At 47.7% G+C, this 18,964-nt stretch overlaps 1 protein-coding gene across 18 annotated transcripts in view; it reads right to left on the bottom strand.

Moving 5' to 3' along the window:
• The window catches only part of KCNQ2 (potassium voltage-gated channel subfamily Q member 2), a 74,924-nt gene that overhangs the window by 17,609 nt on the left and 38,351 nt on the right, over window positions 1-18,964 (bottom strand). For 4 of the 18 annotated variants that reach the window (XM_042046950.1, XM_042046897.1, XM_042046942.1 and 1 more), the window contains 5 exons: window positions 18,663-18,731; window positions 16,780-16,809; window positions 3,940-4,163; window positions 3,029-3,137; window positions 2,366-2,497 (listed from right to left, as the gene is read on the bottom strand). In XM_042046950.1, the coding sequence (XP_041902884.1) occupies window positions 2,366-2,497; window positions 3,029-3,137; window positions 3,940-4,163; window positions 16,780-16,809; window positions 18,663-18,731 (564 nt within the window). Of the gene's footprint in view, window positions 1-2,365; window positions 2,498-3,028; window positions 3,138-3,939; window positions 4,164-11,261; window positions 11,316-16,779; window positions 16,810-18,662; window positions 18,732-18,964 lie in introns of those variants that run through there. The other 14 variants (XM_042046850.1, XM_042046916.1, XM_042046831.1 and 11 more) reach the window with 9 other exon arrangements.

Genomic DNA, 18,964 nt, shown 5'->3' on the forward strand with positions numbered 1-18,964 from the left:
CCTCAGCTAGTTCAGGGAAGCATGAGCTGCTGGGAGTCGGCGAGGAACGCTTCAGGATTGGATAACTCAATGAATGGGAGACATCCATGGTTGGCAAGGTGTCAGGATGGAACACGAGACAATGTGAACACAACGCTGAAAAGAGCACATTGCAGACAGAGACAGAGGCTTTACTGATTAGAGAGGAAAGTGCATGTAAACACCCCAGAAATAGGCTTGGATGCAGCTTTAATCCACCAAAGCCCTGGCTAGGGGAGGTCAGAGCCAGCCCTGCCGAGCTGAGCTGGCAGGGAGAACACAGGGCTTTGATTGATGAAGGCAAGGGAGATTAAAATATCTGTTCTCCAAGGTGCCCCATGACTTCCTCCCTGGGATCCATCGCATGGGTGCAGGGTCCAACATCGGCCATGGCCTTGTCTACAGGGGGTCCTTCCAGTTGTACTGGGCAGGTGACCAGCCATGGGACCTGCTGGTGCCCAAAGTGTGGCCCCAAAGGGGTCTGCTCCCATCACCATCACTGATCTCCTGCTCAGTGGGGACAGTGAAACCACTGAAGCTGCCTGGTAGTCTTGGATCCCAAATCCAGGTGCTTCATGTTTTTGAAGCAGCTCCTGGTCCTCCTGGCTTCTCTGTGAGAGGATGGTTGGTGGCCTTGTCCATCCCCAGAACCTCATCCTCGCAGTCCCACAGCTACAGCTGAGGGAAGAATCCCTCAGCTTTGAAAGCTGCAATTCCTTACCCCAGCCTTCCCAAAAAAGCAGCCAACCAAACTGCTTTGGCTTTTCAGCACATCCCCCTGAAGGACTGGGAGACTTGGATGGGTGGTGAGGCAATCTGCCGCAGCCCTCAGGCTGCTGGCGACTCAGGAGTCCACCTGGAGCCAGCGGAGATGACAACCTTGATGGCCCAGTACCCACTGCGGAGGCGGCCTGGAGGCCTCTTGTTTCAGGTTACTAAAGTTAGGAAATCTCAATCCCCTCCTCCTCCTCTTCCCCCTCTATATTCAGCTACACATCTTGGATCTATGATCACTGAATTTGTACTGAACAGGAGTGAGAGGCTCACACCGAGGAAATTCTCCAGGATATTTTGGTCTCCATAGCAAGGGAGAATGTTCCTTCTGGGAAAAGCACAGTGTGCAGCAGGGCTGAGAAAGTTACCTCTGCATTTTGAGTATCAAAAATAGCAGAGTTAAAATGGTGTCTGAGAGATTCATGGCAGAACAGAGATTCCTCTTTTTCCCAAGACAATTTTCCTGCTTCATTCCTGGGGTTCATGTCAGCTGTTTGCATACACAAACACTTCTTTTCTTCACATTTGCTGACTCTATCAGGGACTTAGATGGGTTTGAAATTAAAGGAAAACTTCCTCAATGCCTTCTAGAGGAATCTGGGCTGCCACAGCCATCAAGGGAAGCAATTTCGTTCTCCAAGTGTAAAAGCAAATGGTGTATTTTTTTGATTGGAGATTGCCCATGGCCAAGCCGTGCCACAGTTCTGGGTGTCCTTCAAGCTCAGCAGAACTGGTGCTACTTCTGCTGAGCCAACACAGCCAGGGGTGTTGGAGGCTTGGGGTCTGCTTTCCCCATCAGGGCTGAGGGAGGAGTGGTCAGGCTAAAAGATTAAACTCTGATCCTCTGTTCAAGGAATCAAATTTATGTGCTGGGGTTTTTTTTTCTTCCAGGAGAAACATGAAAAAAATGGAACCTTCTCAGTTCCATTTGTCCCTTTTCCACATTCCTTCTCCTATTAAAATGAACACATCTCTCCCTAAAATCTGAGCACAGAAGCTGAAATGCAGCTCAGCTAAACCCCACCCACGTCGGTGGGCTTGGATGAGAAATTCCCATCTGCACGGATTTTCAGCAGACTGCACCATCCGAGGAGGGATTCCTCCTCAAGTGGCTTAGCATCTCAACAGTGGGAGGCAGCTGCTGCCTCCTCCCTGCTCTCTGTGTCTGTGGCAGCAGGGCCACAGCCAGGACACCAAATTTTGTCTTAGATACCAAATAACCCACATGAGCCTTAACACTGGGGCAACCTTGGCACCCTGCCTGGAGGACCATGGAAATACCCACCGGCCTTTCCTATGGGATATACCATAATGAAAAATCTCCCAAAATAAAGCAGGAGGATGAGCCATGATTTTTGTATGTCCTGTGATGGGCAGTAAGGGTGTTTTAGTGGCAGTCCCTGTCCTGCTTGTCCCTGTGAGTTCCAGCCATAAGCACTGATGTTTTCCTTGAGGATTTTTCTTAGAAAGGAAAACAATAATCTGTAGCTGCAAAGGAAAGTGTCTCTCTCGGTAATACCTCCACAATGAAAAAAAAGCAGTGGGAAATGAAGCAAAGAGAGGGGTCTCTTGCCTGGCCTGAAGGTTTTTAATCCGGGAGAGCATGTCCAGGTGCCCAGCTGAGTACTGCTCAATGACATCCATCACGTCGTAGGGCCGGAGACTCTCCTTGAACTTGCGCTTGGAGACGAGAAACCTCATAATGCTGCAGGAGACAGAGAGCAAAATCATAACACAGTCCCTGGGTGCAGCCTGACCTGCTTAATGGTGGATAAAAAACACCACAGGGAGCTGCTTTGTAAGGAAAATGGAATAAATCCCAACCCTGTGGATTTGGGAGAGGATGCAGCAATAGGAGAGGGGAAGGGGGTTGCGGGGGCTGGTGGCTGAAGCCCTGTCTGCGACGGGGGGTCCCTGATGCCCCTTGGACTGTCATCTGTGCATGTGCTCTCCGCACCACTTTTATAAATGTCAGCAGTAAATCTCAGAGATGGTGAAAATGGTCATTTGGATGCATCCCTGCGGGGGATTTTCCTGTTTCTCCATTTATTCCTTCCCTAAGCAAAAATTGCCCTTCCTGGCAAAATTGTCTATAAAGCAGGGCAGGCCACCCAGGGGAAAAACAGTCTGCAGCACACACATGTCAGCATTTGCCAGCACTTCTTGGGCTTTACACTTCTCATTTTTCTCTCTAATTTATTCTTCTGGACCGCATCCCCCCCTCTCCCTCTCTTACCACACTGCCCTGATGCTGACTTTCAGCCCTGGTGTCAAATCTTCCGTCACAAACTCGCAGTTGCAGCTTTTGTTCTCATCAGGAATGTCTTCTCCAGGGAGGCTTGCTTCTGGGTTTGGGACAGGGAAGGAGAAACACAACACGTTACTGTTTCCCGTGCCAGTGCCACTCAAGGAAAGATGAGGCAGATCACAAACAGCAACCCCAGGGGAAGCAGCAGAAAAGCCTTTGCTGAGCATCCAAATGAGAGCGTTTCCCAGGATGTGCTAAGGTGACATTCAGCAGAGACAACTGCAGCTCTCACCCATCTCTGTATCAGTGAATCCCAGTATCATCTGGGTTGGAAAAGCCCTCTAAGATCATTGAGTCCAACCACTCTCCCAACATGGCCAAGCCCACCACTAACCCATGTCCCCAGGTGCCACATCTAGGTGTGGTTTTAATCCCTCCAAGATGGTGATTCCACCACTGCCCTGTGCAGCCTGTTCCAGGGCTTGACCACCCTTTCAGTGAAGAAATTTTTCCTAATATCCACCCTAAACCTCCCCAGGCACAACCTGAGGTTATTTCCTCTTGTCTCAATGCCTGACTCTTTCTCCTTTCCCCATCCTTACATGCAGAAATATAAACATTAACATGGATATCAGAAGGGGTTTTCTTGCCTCTTCTAATCATTATTGACTAGTTTGGGTTGGAAGGGACCTTTTAAAGGCCCCCTCGTCCAACCCCCTGCAATGGGCAGGGACATCTTCAACTTGATCAAGTTGCTCAGGCTACTCCAAGCTAAAAGACTGGGAGGGGAAGGAGTTCCAACATCTTGGCTGGCAGCTCTGCCCTTCTTATGTGGGGAGGGAGAGGATGTGGGGGCCAGCTGGGAATCTGGGGTCCAGCACAGCACCCCAAGCCCTCACCTTCCGAGTTCTGCCGCGACGCCGCTCCCTTGATGCGGAACGCTTGCCGGGCTCGGCTGCGGTCTCCGAAGCTCCAGCTCTTGGGCACTTTGCTCGGGCTGTCCTCGATGCTCTGGTCAGCGCTGGGGGACCTCCTGATGCCCTGAGCCTGTGGAGAGCCTTTCCCTTTGGTGCCAGCACCGCGGGGACTGGAGAAGACACGATCTTTCAAACTGACCTTCTGACTGTTCAGAGAAACACGTTGAAACAAAGACAAAAAGGAGACAGCAGGAGGAGTCATTCTGGAAACCACGCAGTCCTTCCCCACCAGCCATTAGAAACCAAGAGCACTTCCAAGCAGCAGTGACATGTAGCTTTGCTGTTGGCTTTTCTCTTTTTTCCAATATGTATTTTTTATTTTTATTTTTGTTTTAAAGAAAGCATTGTAGAAATGTTTCCGTCATCATGAGTGAAATGGGAATGATTCGTAAGAGAGAGAAAATAATGAGGACTTAAACAGAAGCCCCTCATGGGATGCCAGGGCTGGCGGGACAGAATGACATTAACAATGAGGTTATGATTCCTTAAATCACTGATCGACTCCGATCACGAGTTAGGAAGCTTTTCTTTCACAACTGCCTTCCAAAACACTATGACTAATAAGAAAATACCAATAAAAAAACCGCAAACCATTATCTTAGAATTTTTGTGTAAACACTTCACTTCTGGTGCTCAGATCTGTCCTTTCCCTTTCTTCAGCTCCTGTATTTCCTCCCTCTTCAAACATGATCTGCCCCCTTTATGTATTCCAAAGAGCTCCTCTTTATCCAGTTACATATTGAAACACATAAATACAAACGCTGAATTGTGCAACTCCTTTGTATCCTATAAAAATTCCATCTAAAAGCTATCTGCCATCTCCCTGGAGGACTGCTATGGGTGTCATAAACATGTAAAGCAAAATTTTAAAACTCCAGAATATGGCATTTTATTGCCTTTTTTCCTACTAGAATCCTTGCAATTATGGTTGGAAAAGAAGCTCTCCCCAGAAACAGAGATGATCTCACTGGGAAATAGTGACCACCCCGCTCTAATTGGTTTCCAAATTCTGAAATTTGCAATTAAAGCCTTTCGCCCAAATGAAGACATGGAATTTTCATGTGAAAATTTAAGAACAAAGAGATTTTGTGAATCTTTATGAAACCACAAACTTTATAGAGACAGCATTGGGGAAAGCAGACTGCAAATAGTTTGGGATCAGTTCATATTTTCTTGATAGCAATCGATGATTAAACTCCACTCATTAGAGGCTGGACAATCAGTGCAAGGTACTTGCACAAATAGCCAGTATTTTATATATAGGTGTATCAAAATTGAGTGAAGACAGGGATTTAATTCCCAACACTCTGTACCATTGCAGCAGCCACTTATCATTCTGCTGCAAACTCTCTGCCTCAGTTTGCGGGAAGAACATTTCAGAAATTTTAATTTCCACATCACCAACCAAAGACCTGCTTTTTTTTGCTGTGTCTTTCAGCAACACCAACTTAAAAGTCAGAGCCGCGCAGTCCTTCTTTGCCTTCAAAACTGGCATGAGGTTCTTCAATCAGAACTTGGCTGCTGGTTTTGAAGCAAAGCAAAACGCTGCTCCCTTTTCCCAGCCGCCGGCTGTTCCCTGCTGACAGGAGCAGACACCAGCTCCGGCCAGCAAGGGAAGAAGATGTGACTCGAGGACACTCAGGGAGCAGATTTGCCGGGTAAGAAGGTGCTATTTTTACAAAGTCACTTTACATTGAGAGACAACAAACATTTACAGGGAGAGAAAGGTGCTTAGGCAGCATTTTGCAGAGTTGTGTGGGGACGGCATCCCCTGGGCTGCAGGGCAGGGTTGGCTGCGGCCATGAGTTCAGCAGCAATTTCACATTGAAAGATGGATTGGAGAGAAAATAAAATTTGCTCATGACCAAATTAAAAAAGGCAGAATTACTCCAATTAAAGATGAATTTTAATTCAGGTAAGTGCTGGGGATTGAATTTCCAGTGTGGTGCCCATCTGCGGGGGTCTGTCTGAAAGCCATGGGATCAACAGACCCTCAGCAGAGCTGAAATCCAAGTCAGAGGTACAAATCCACATGGGAATCTGGGAACACGCACGTGCCTAAACACCTTTCTGGATGTAAGCCTTAATTACTAATGCTACCAAAACCATTGTACATAGTGAGCCAAAGGTTTAAAAGAAATTCTCACTCTGAGTTTCTTGGATTAGAAACCAGATTGAAATTTTGCCTTTTGATTCTAAACAGGCCAACTGGATCTTTTTTCTTTATTTTTGTTGATTTTACAGAATAATATTTATTGAATCCACTGTGTTTCAGTAGTACTATTACTTTGAATTACCTTTTTAAAAAGCAAGTTTTATAAAAATGCATTAGCAACACAGCCATATTCAGGATTCAAAGCGATCTCTTTGTGCCCTATCCTCTGCTGAGTTTCTCCCATCACCAATCCCAGCATAAAACCAGTTGCCTTTCACTGAGTACAGCAGGGCCTTTTCCTTGGAGCCCCTTTTCCATTCCCACAACAAATGTGCTACAAATGTTTGCAGGAATCACAAAAAGCAAAAAATAAAGGGTTGAACTTGGTGAGGGATACGAGCAAAGAGTTTCAAGCCTGACAGCATGAGGTGCAACACATTAAAAAACCTCGTAGAAATCTGATGAACAATTAAGATCTGGGTAGGTTTTGTTCCCAAGTACTCACTAAGGAAAAAAACCCAACACTTGATGTAACTTCTCTGTTTTAACATAGACGACATGAGACACCATGAACAATTAACTGAATTTTTTCTTCTGCCATGCAATCGCCTCATTGGAAACGACACCTGGAATCACATGCAAGTACAATCCCTGCAGAGGAGGATGCTGTTGGGGTCTGCAGGAGCCGGTAGGAAAAAAATCCCAAAGAAATACAGACATACATAGGGATATATGTTGTCAGCTAATCCAAGATCATGTTCTCACTCAACCAGAAAGTCATGCAGAGGGACTCAGAGTATCTCAGAGAGGTGGTGTTTGGATGTCACTCCAGGATGGTAAATGAGCCTCAGTTGAGTGGGGCGTGCTGGTGACATGAACGTGAGGACAGCAGGAACCCAGCCACACACACAGAAGGGACGGATGGACGCTCACGGGGCAGGAGCTGTGCTCGTGCCAGGGGAAGGAAGGGAAAGGGAACTGTGGCTTTGCAACCAGAGGCACAGCTTAGGGGAAGCCACCATAGCCTAAGAGGGCGTGATTTAATTCTAGGTCCTCATAACCACTCCAGGTGGCATCTACAAAAAGATTTGATAGCAAAAAATCGCCTTTCCAGGCTGACTTTGGGGACGGTTTATAAATATTCACGTTTTGACTTGAATTTAACAAAGGATAGAAACTGAGCTGATTTTTCTCTGTTGCCAGTCAAAAAATGAGAGTCCATGTTGGAGAAACTGGATGATGTTCACTGATTTAGTGGGCTTTGCATTTTGGTAAAGTCCAACAGGCCAGCACTCAGCAGAGAACTGACCTTCAAAATGAGCTGCCATCAGCTTCCTTAGGATGCCAGGGGTTTAAGCTCCTGTTTGAAACCCTCTGGTTTGGGGTTCGTTCCAGTTCTCTATAGTATCAAATCAGCACTTTTAATGCAATGTGGACTGATTACATTAGCAGTAATTTTGGATCAATAAAAAGTATCAGTTGTAAGGTCTTGTCATTGATTTTAAACTGTGCTTGAGCCATTACTTCACTTCCTTCTCGGCTAGCCAGAATGAGTTGGATTAGCACAGACTCAGATCCATCTCTGCATCCAAACTCAACCATTATTAGTGCTCACTCTTCTGAGAAGCTGTGGCCAGGAGAAAAAGGTTGTCTCCTGTTGGTAAATGAAGGGCTTTTTTAAAATCAAGAGTTTGTGCTGAGCTCGTGGCATATGAGAACAACTCATTAAAACCAGGCAGGAGTGCCAGGAGTGAATGATGGCCTTTGCGACTATCACTGGGCTCCAGTCTGCTTGCTGGTGTGAATAAGAGGCAGAAACCAATTACTGGAGACATGAAGGAAAGGAAAATAAAACTGTGTATGCAAAATTTGCCATGACTAAAACAGAAAGCAAGAGAGGGCCTGGCTCAAGCCTGGTTTGTCTCCAGTGATTTCAGAAAAGCCGTTGCTGAAAGGTGAATTCAGCCTAGAGAATGGAGTTTCTAGAAGCAGAGAAACCTGGGCATAAGGGAAACAAAACATCAGCCAGTGATCAAGTCATGGTGAGTAATCCCTCTCCTTTTCCTCATCCACAACCACAGTGCTAGACTTGGATGGGAGCCACTGATGCTGCGATGGCAAAGACTGGAGTTGCACCACCACAAAAGCACGGAAAAGCACAGGGCCTTGGGTGAGTGAAGGGACACTGGAGCCAGACTCATGTCTGTAACCTTTGCTATTCTGCAGCATTCTGTTAGGATCACCCATCTCTTCCTAATTCACAGCCCTCTTCTCCCAAACTGATGCTGGGTGCTGTCAGACACCACATCAGCCACATCCTGCCTCTTCTCCCAGCCTTACTGTTTGCCAGCTCGGCTGTTCTGCATTTTGAGAGCAAAGCAAAGCAGCGAGGTTGCACCTCTGAGCTGGCTGATCATTCCCAGACAAGCCTTTAAGAAATCTGCTCCACCCAGAGCCACAGGCCAGTCAAGGGCTCTGCAAACACCTTTCCTTCACTGCTCTGGGTGCCACCTCTTCCCACTGTGAGGTGCCCTCATCTCTGAGTGTGTCAGGAAAGTCTCTTACAAAGCACAATATGATAGAGCTGATAACCTGGCTTGGTGTAGTTACATTACTGCCTAAAAATGAATGTGTTATTGCATTTATTAACTAAAGATCATTGGTTTAGTACATTAAGAAACCACAGCTTCTAAGGAGTTTCCTATTAATTTACCTACATTGAGTTTTCCATGATTGCCTCATGGTTTGCTGTTATTTCCTTATGTGCATCTTAGATGAAGGCTTTTAGCACTCAGCCTGAGCTGCATCAAAGTGCTGGCACCTGCCCCAAGAGTTTGTGCAGTGGGGATTGTTGGCAGGCACCCAAGGGTCCAGGGAAACAAGACATTTGAATTATTTTTACGTCCCTTCACAGTTAAACCACAGTTTTACTAAAGCACAGGGTGTGTAACACTATACTCAGGATGGATGCAGGTAACAAAGATGCCCTTGTAGCTATTCCAAAGTCCAAGACTCCTTTTTGACTGGAAGAACCACAGTCTGTCATCCTCCTTTTCAGGGGCTCCAGGAGATTAAGAAGATATTGAGGTAACACTTTGTTCCATCCTCCCTTTCCCTTGCAGAACTCAAGATGGGGGAGATGAAATGAGGACCACAGTGGGAAGGAATTCAGTAGAAAACAGAAAAAAATTGACACTGCTTTAGCAATTAAAAATCCATGCCTAGAAAGACATGCAAGGAAGACATTGAGATCAGAGTGGCTGATTTTCCAGAAAACAGAACCAGACATGGACAGATGAGAGACCAGATTACGAACAGCACTGCTCATTTTCATCTCTGCCAAAAACAACCTCAGTGTGAAGCAACTGAGAAAAGGCTTTCTCTGGGGAGGAGTCCCTGCTCACACTACACCTCCACAGATAAAACAACCTCACCTGGCAAATGGAAACACCACAGAAGTCAGGATCATTTTTTCAGCTAGGCTATTGACCAAATCTTTGCCATTTGGAAATGTCGTGAAATGCTGCCTGTGCAACTGATGATCACCGAGTATTTACCCACACTTCTCAAGGCTAACCTTCAAGGAAAGCCACAGCACCACCAAATATGTAGCAGGAGGCTGACTCAGAGGTTCAGGCTTTTTATCCAGATGTAGAGGATTTCCTACCATGGAGAAACTGCTTTTTATGAACCCTAGATCATGCCCCATTCCTCTTTGTTACCCATTCAGAGATGGGATTTACCACTCTACTTCTGAGCACCTGGTACATGCAAACCTCAGCCATGAGCCCTACCCTCTAGACTGACAGAGAATAAAAATAGCCAGCAGGTCAAAAAATAGCAAGAAAAGAAAAGATACAGGTTGAAACAATTAATGAAGAAAATCAGAGATACATATACTGTTAGAGCTGCAGTTTTATACTTTCAAAGCTGTCATTTGTTGGCTTTCTGAGGGATACAGAGACTGGTGATTTTGAGAATTAAAACGGACTCCAAAAAAGAGCATGCAAAAATCCGAGTTCACAAACATGCGGCATCACTCAGTGCCCTGCCACTCCTGGGCTGCCCACCTGCCTGGCTGCGGGGCGAGGAGCTCGGGGGGTCCCCTGCCAGCATTCACAGCATGCAAACTCTGGGCAGTGGGAGATCAAGAAGGTGCATGTTTGCTGCTGAGGAGCAGTGTCTGGGGTGGGGGCAGAGACTCTTCTAGTGCAGGTGTGGAAGTATTTATGCACAAATAAGATAGGATCTACGTGTCTGTGTATATGGCCATGGGTGCACTAAGGGATGCTCGTTGGGAAGTCCCTGAAAACACCTAGCAGTTGTCAACTGGACGAAAAAGATGCAAACCCTGCTCGTACAAAGCCCTGAGCTAAAGCTGTCTGTCCCCCTCGGGGTCTAGAAACAGAACCATTCACAAGGCCAATGCCAACGCTCAGGGGAGCCCGTGTCCCCTATGTCTGGCAGGACAGGCTGAGATTAGTCCTTCTCTAGCTGCGTAGTAGAGGTGCTAGATAGGCAAGCTGTGGCTTCCAAAGGCCACCAGACTAGGAAAGGTCAATTTGTCATGGTCAGAGAGCCAAAGGAATGGTGACTGAGCAGAGGCAGGAAGCTGGTATTTCTCATGCTACTAACTAGACATTGCTGTACAGTGCAAGTCAATTTGCAAGGATTCCCTGGACCTTGAGGAAGGATGGAGCGACAGGGAGGAAAGGGTATTTTTAAAAAAAATTTAATTTTTTCATTTTTCTTTTCTTTTCTTTTCTCTCTTTTTCCTTTTTTTTTTTTTAATTTTCCATCATTTGTTAAACTTCATTTCCTGGCCTCCTCCCTTGCTGAGCAGACACTGGCTTGGCTCGCCCAGCCCAAATTCCCCATCCTCATCTCTTCGCTTCGTGTGCTCTGCACAACTGGCAGCCAGGGAAGGCTCTAATTTCGGGGCGGGCAGCAGGGAGGCTCTTCCACCTTTTTTTACTCATCTAGTACCTCTATTAAGCAGAGAAGTGATCAGAACGGGTGGTAGCAGGGTAGAGGGAGAATGAGCCGTGCAGCTTTTGATTAGTTTCGTGCGACGCATTTCCCGTGGTACCTAGAGTTTCCTGAGCAGCATCCGCATAGTGACTCTCTGCACGGTTTGCTCTTACTGGAAATGAGGGGAGAGTAAAAATTAGACCTGGAAGCAAATGCCAGACAGGAAACTTTTGATTATGGACTCTAGGTTTAAAAGACAGGTGTTTTGAGGGCCGGGTTCATGACAGGATTGTTCTGTTTGAGTGTTAAGTGAGGAAAAAATAAAAAAAATCAAAAATCAAGAGGGTTTCTGAAATTTGTTTCACTGTGGTCAGTAAATTTAATTATTAGACATGAGGCATTCTGCTCATTGAGTTGGTGGTGTCAGTTTATCTACAATTAACTGCAGGAAGATTTTTCGTCTGTATTGGAAACAAAAAATACTCTGTTCTTCCTCTAAATATATAAAAAAAACCATAAGTTTTTTCAAATTGTGTAAACCATGGAAAGACAAAACTGTAACTTGTTTTGTCAAATAATATCCAAAAAGCTCAATTTTCTTCTTTTTTTTTTTCCCCCAAAAACCCCACTCACAAAGAGAGCTAGTTAATCTGTGAATTATTTGCACTTTTTGTATGGGAAATACCATTCTATTAAGCCTGGCATTGAAAAAAAAAAAAAAAAGATAAAAGCAGGGTGTGGTGCAGTCCCTTATGGGAAGGGAGTTGAACATCTGTGTTCACACATCTGGTTTTCGTAATGCTTTTTAGACAGGCCCTACCACTTGTGGGGAGTTGCTGACTTTGAGGAGGCACCACCACAGCTCCATCCCAAATGTCTGCTCAGGCACTGCCCTGCCAGAGATCCCCACCAGGACCAGGGTCCTCCACGCCATGGAGCAGCCCTCTACCTGTGGAAGGGGAATGACGTGGCCCCATCACCCCACCAGGCCACCAACCACCAGCAGGCAGCTCTTGCCGAATTCATGGGCAGACTGGAAAGGCTGAAGGGCATCAAATCCCAATCTTGTTTTACACTTGAGCTCAGCAGTCGGAGGAGCTCATGGGCACAGCACCCCATGCAAGCTCAGCTGACACCACCCTCGGCATCTTGGGGACTCCTCAGGTGCCCACAATGGGACCCTGCATCCCCAGGTAGCCCCAGGGGCCGGTGGTGCTACCAGGGCTATCCTGGAGCTGGCGTGGGAGTGGGATATTGAGCATGCAGAGCCTCAGGGAGACGCGTGGGTTTCTCTCCTCAGTCTCCTCTGCAGTCCCTCCAGAAAGATGCAGTTCCTCCGTGCAAATAATCCGCTCCCCTAAAGGCAACTGATTATTTCCAGATTACTGTCAGTCCCAGCATGAGTCTCTGACACCAGTTAAATTGGTTAGAAGGCCAAACACCAGCCCAGGCTCATGTGGCCCGTGGGGTTCCTATGGTTGACCCCGGTTTCCATAGGCAGTAGAGGTTCAGGACACCTTGGACATCCTTGGCTGGATGAGCAGGGGCCCACTGAGTCAACCAAAGGCATCCTCCAGTGCGTACAAAAGCCTTAATCACACCCCTGAACAGAGATCTTGGGGTTGTGTGTATCTCAGACAGACACATACACACACTGAGAGAGAGATACACACACAGATATACACACACGGTACAGGGGACCCAGCCCAGCATTCACCCAGAACATGGCCAAGGTCCTGCTGAGCTCACTGGGGCCAAGGACAAACCACAGCTGAGAACAACCTTTCAAAGAGGTTACTCTCATTACCTACAGCACTGAACTCATGCTGGACAAAGTAATCTGAGTTTTAGCTTCCCACTTCCCTGGAATCCTTCTGTTTCTTTTTCTCTGATATGAATGCGTTATTATGATCATTTGGTTCATTAATTTTATCTTTTCATCCAATTGTATTTTTGAAAGGAAAGGAAGAAATGTGGTTGTGGATGCCTTCAGATGTTTCTCAAACCATCTGTTGAAGAGCATCTGAAGCCCACATTTCATACAGGAGCCTCCATAGCCCTGGCTAACCATGTGTCTGTCTTTTTGACATTACAATCAAAGCAAAACAAACAGAAATGAGATGCCACAGCTAATTTCCAGCCTGATTAACAGAAGAGTAATCACCCCCCCATTATCACTCTGATCTGCTGGCTTTCTGCAGCACGAGGGGTGAGAAAAGCCCCAGAACAGAGTAGACCCCCTTCCTTGGGGATATGAGGGAGAGTGGACTTGTATTTGGACCCTGCATGGCAGCAGCAGCATGGTCTCGGACGTGGGATGGGTCCCAGGGCCCCAGCAGCACAGCCAGCCTGAGGAGGAGCAGGTGGCACTGCTTGGCCAGGGCAGGGGCAGGGTGGACACAACACCCAGAGTGACAGGCAACAGGAGGCTCTGAAAGCATTTGTTTCTTAAAGGGAGGAAAATAAAGAGGGGGGAAGAGGTACACAGCATGTAGGAAAAGACCAGCATCTCTTCTGCTCATCACAGCCTGGGCTCCACCTCCACCTGGGGGATGTGAGCCCCTGGCCCCCAAGCAGGCCAGCACAGAGCATTCCCAGCACTTGGATGTGGATGCAGACAAGCTCGTGGTGGAAAAACAAAGCAGAAACCATAGAGAAAGGACGTAACCTGACTCTCAGATCAGCTGTCCCATTTTATGCTAAGACTGAATCAAAAGCTACCCATGAGAAATTCCAGGTGACCCCAAGCCTCTGCCACACTGACCCCATCACCTCCTCATGTCCTCTCAGCCCAGGCAGCAGCTCTCCCAGTGCTGAGTGGGCAGAAATCAGCAGGGCCACAGCAGCACTGGGGTCACAGGGCAGGACCCTGACAGCCACCCTGTGCACTGGCAGAATGCTTGGGATGCTCCCTGACCTCACAAGGCAATGCTTGTCCTGCACAGCACATTCCCAGCATCCCTGCTCTAAATTAAAATATATTAAAGTGAAAAATAGTGAAAAAGCTCTTTCTATTCCATTTGCTGCCAGGACTTTGTGGTGTATCTCTTGTGGAAAGAGGGTTATAGGAAATCAGCCACTCCCTACACATCACTAAAACAGGAGGAACATCCAGCTACCTCCAGGTGTAAGGCTGTATTTCCTCACAGCAATGGAAATGCAAAGTGGCAAATCCTTTCCCAGCTGAAGCAGTGAAAGTGTGGAGCTGGGGTCTGCTAAGAGAGACAATTCATCCCCAGGAGCTTCCTGAGTGAAGCATCATCAGCAAGTGGGTGATTAACTGCCAGGTGGGCAGAGAAACAGGATGAGTTCTCTTTTCTAAGGGCAGGATGACACACTGAGCATCACCGGGAGGCTGCTGGAAATTAGAGTGGGTGGCAGATTTGGGATGTGAATGTAAAAGACCCAGAAAATTTTGTTGGGGAAAATAGGCAGTTTGGGGCCCCCCTGAACACAAGATTCCTTCCTGAGGTCTGAGACATTGTCAGATGGAAGGAAAAGGACAGTGGGAGCAGGGAGAATTGGTATTGTCCTAACAGAACAGAAGGAAGGAGCTTTGGTGCTGCCCTGCAGCAGAACTGAACGATATGGAATAAACTCTAAAGCTCTGCACAGCAGCTGCAGACCCTCAGCTTAAGCCCTCCTGGGCTGGGGTTTAACAACAAAACCCATCGGTGTCACAAGAGACAGATGCACCACAGGAGCAGGAAACAGCACTTGGAAATGACTCTGATGAAGGTATATAGTAAAAAATGCTCTGAAAAAGGACAGAGAAGGACTATTTTTACTTCTTTCTGTGACATAAGGTTGAGGAAGTAGAAAATGAACAGGGAAAAACCTGCAACCGTTAAGAAGAAATATTGTACACAACCTAAGGTTTCCAGTAAATAAATATGAACCTTGCAAGGCAGGACTGAGATTCAAAAATTAAAAATAAGGCTAGTGACTCAGAAATAAGACTATTTCTTGTGATTGCAGGGATGCTGGCTGGTGTAACCCTGCAAGGGACTGTCAGGCCTCAGATTTTCTTGGCTATGGAGGTGATGGGGCTGAGCAGGGATTTTGTCTCGTTGCACTGTAAGAAATGTGGATTTACCCTTTGATGCATCCGAAGTTTATCACTGGCTGAGACAGGGCAGTGGGGCAGCCAGATCCTGGGATGAAATTCTGACCCTCCTGATGCCACAGGCAGGTGGCCAAGATTTCAGCCTTGGTCTGCTCTCACAGAGCACTTCCCAAGTAATGCTCCCTGCTTTAATAATGCTGGATGGAGGCTGCCTTCACTTGAGCTACACTTAAGACCTCAAGCAGAAAAAAGAAAAAAAAAAATCTGGATAGTTGAAACATGATCTTGGAGATTTGGGTTATTTGGCAGGAAAGTAGATGGAGTGCTACAAAGGTTCTGCTTGCAAAGAAAAGCTCAAATGAATGACAGAAAAAAAATGGGGGGGGGGGGGGGGGAGGGAGAAGGAAGGAAGGAAGGAAGGAAAGATGAAATTTTCCACCCTTTAATCAGCACTATATCTACCCAGATATCTTTGGTTGGCTTTCATGCCAAGGAAAAATTAGTTTCTGGCCTCTTATAAGCTGAGGCATGGCAGAGAGGTACATCTGCAGAATGCCAGGCTCTAGCTGTACTTCTGAAAATGTATTCATTGTTTACAAAATTTAGGCTGTAAGCTGTGTTTTGAGGAATGAGATGGAAGATCTGAAAGCCAAGCAGATGATCTCTGCTGATCATCAGTTTGTGTCTCATCAGCCAAGAAAAAAAAAGACATTCAGCTCCAGAATTATTTTTTAAAAGAACTGGAAAATATAGGACAAAAAAATCCCAGAATGAAATACTTCTAAGTGGATGAAGAGTGTCCTAAATGTATCCCAAACACCAGCCCTGTCGCTTTCCCGGGGAGCTGCGGATGGAGAAAAGCTCTACCACAAGTGAGATTTGCGGCTGCCCTTGGAAAGTGCTCGCCACGATCCAGAGCACGCTCTGCACCGTGGGCTCGAGGCGTGGAGGGAAGATGAAGCAGGGAATGTGCTTCCTCCCCAGGGAACGGGGTGGACAAAGGGTGTCTCTGCCATGCCACCTCGCGCCGTGCCAGAAAGCGCTCCGTGTCCCACGGAGCAGCAGGTCCACGCAGTGCCCTGCAGCGAGAGGAGCTCGGCAGAAGTCGCTAACGCGGCGCCTTGGCGATGGCTTCGTGTTCCCCATGTCACCTCTGCCCAGCACGGGTGACAGGGACACGGGCAAAGCGTCCCCTGCCCCTGGGCACGCGTTGAGCCTGCGGTATACCGACTCACTCAGCTACAACCCCAGCAAAGAAATGAAACGAAGAAGCATAAACCCAACCCCTGCTGTCACCCCGGTGAGTGTCTGCCAGCTCCACCCGTGCTGCCACCACTCCCTGCACCCCCCCAGCCTCGCTACCCTGCAGCTCCAGCCCGAGGCAGACTGGAAGGAAGATATGATTTAAGGTCCAGCATACACGTAGATACATTGGACTGCACAGCACAGGAAAAGCACGGTAATACCTAGGAATGCTTCCCTCGATGGTGCCACAACATGGTACACACACGCACACACATAGAAATCTACAGGGAATGCATGGGGATGGCGTGTTGGCAGTGATACAGACCTTGGCGATGGTTCGGGCTGCTGCTCTTTCCTTTAAACAGAAGCAATAGTACATTAGCATGGTGTCAGGTGGCAAAAGATGTTGCTGCTTCACTGTTAAAACATAACGAAACGACAATACCAAACAATACAACTAAGTGGAAGTTGTGGACAGAAGAAAGGGAAAGGAGCACTTAATTCCTGGAGTTTCTGGCCCGGACAGGAGATCACTGGAGACTCACACAACCTCAGAGAAGACACATACAACGCACAGGGTTGAAGAATTTATCCCAACCCATCCTTGTGCCTACGCACGACTGAGACACTTGGGGGTCGTGTGATTTGTGTGAGCACAGGAGGACTTCTGAGAGGCTCAGAGAGCGGCCCCCTTCCTTTGGAAACGCACTGCCCTCATGTTTCTGCACATGGGGAAGGGTTTGAACAGCTCCCATGACCTTGCTGCATTCGCTTTCCTTCCCTGGCTATTGGGACAGAGCTCATGTCAGATCTCCGAATGCACGGATTCATGCCGGGTGCTGTGATTGGACATGGGTGGGAAGGAGCATGGACCCCTGCCCCGGCATCCTGACACCTCAGGTGGGGTTTATGCCTCCAGAGCCTTTGGCAGCTACTTTACTCAAGTAGTTGGCAAAGGCCACATGGAGGGAGTGGGACACCACAATCCGTGTTTGTGGTTTCCTATTGAGATCCAAAACTGGATTGCTCTGAAAAATCACTGAGGACAAAGTGAGCTGAACACCTACAAAAGGGCAGCCAGGACACTGCAAGCCATGCTGAGGCCACACTGAAAAAAACCTCTCACCTTCACTGACCAGGCATCATGGTGGCATTTCCCTCCAGCAATGAGGGAAACCTGCTCTGCCTTCAGCTGCTCCGATTCACAACTCCTACACTCAGGAATGGTGTTTAGTGTGGGGCCTCGATCAGCCCTGCTCCTGCAGCCCCCCAGAGAGGGAGCAGACCGTGTTTCTCAGCAGATACAGCTCTGCCTCCCCTAACACAGGTGCCCTCTGAGCATGATGCTGCACCAGCCCTGGCCCTGCCACTGCTCAGCAGTGACCACTGAGACCTGCACAGAGCCCGACTCCTCTCCCTCAGTTAAAGGCAGCAGCCTGGAGAGACTAATAAAAATCTCTTTTCCCCCCCTCTGCTTCTTGCTCAGAAAAGCTTGGAGGCCCAGCCTCAGTCACTAGCTCAAATACTCATATTTTAAAGTTTTTGGGCTGACCCAGGGCTCTATCCTTTGCAGAGGCACACAGCCCAGGGCAGGCCCCAGCCCACACCTCCCAGTTGGCCCCAATGCACACTGGCACCTCTCCATCCCTCCCAGGGTCTGTACACTCCCCATTCACCAGCAGGACAGCCTTGACTGCTTAAAAACCCCAAGAATTATCCCTCCCAAGCAGAGGGTGAAGGTGCAGGACTCCCACTCTTCTGGGGGATTCGTGTAAACCTTGCCACTGCTAATTTAGCAAAAATTTCTCACTGCTGCAACCTTGTCTGCTCTCACTGGAGGGAAGAGAGAATGAATTAACACATCATGGGCCTGAGTGTCCTCTGAGTGTGGTGAGGAGCAGAAAGGTCAGAGGAAAACTGGGATCACTACCTCCATCAGCCCCTTTGAGAATATGACTTTGCATTGTCAGTGAAGCACTGTGACATTGCTCCGGAGCCAAGTTAGGCTGAAGGAATTCATGTAGAGCACGGGAGAGGGGCAGGGAGGAGGTGACTGAGTGACCCATGGGGGACCAGCTGTCAAACCTCTTTCATCTTCAAGGACGTCCATACGCAAAAGGCAGGAAGGAAAAAAAATAATAAAAAAGAAAAAGAAGAAAAATATTGCAAAGTGTGTTTGTTCCAAACTCTCTTAACTCTGCTGCTAACCTGAATGTCAGTCCCGACTTGCTCTTCAGGTTCCTCAGGAGCTCCAGCTGGTTCAGAGGAGGGATTAGTCTAGAGGGAGAAAACAAAGAGCATTAGTATCCAGACAGAACTGGTTCCAGAGCCTCCCATCTTGGCAACTTCCCCTGCTGCCCCATCCTTTCAACCAGAACCAGCTTTGTGCCACCAACTGCAGCTGGGGGACAGCTCAGGAAGGATGGAGAGGGGTTTGGCTGCTACTTCCAACAGTGTCCTAAGGCAGAGCAGTGGGGTAAGAGAGAGAAAGTGACAGCAAGAGAGAGAGA

The sequence above is a fragment of the Corvus kubaryi genome, unplaced genomic scaffold (genome assembly GCF_017639235.1).
Source record: "Corvus kubaryi isolate FWS band 111438036 unplaced genomic scaffold, C.kubaryi_AGA036_p1.0 134, whole genome shotgun sequence".
In the NCBI taxonomy this organism is placed as follows: Eukaryota; Metazoa; Chordata; class Aves; order Passeriformes; family Corvidae; genus Corvus; species Corvus kubaryi.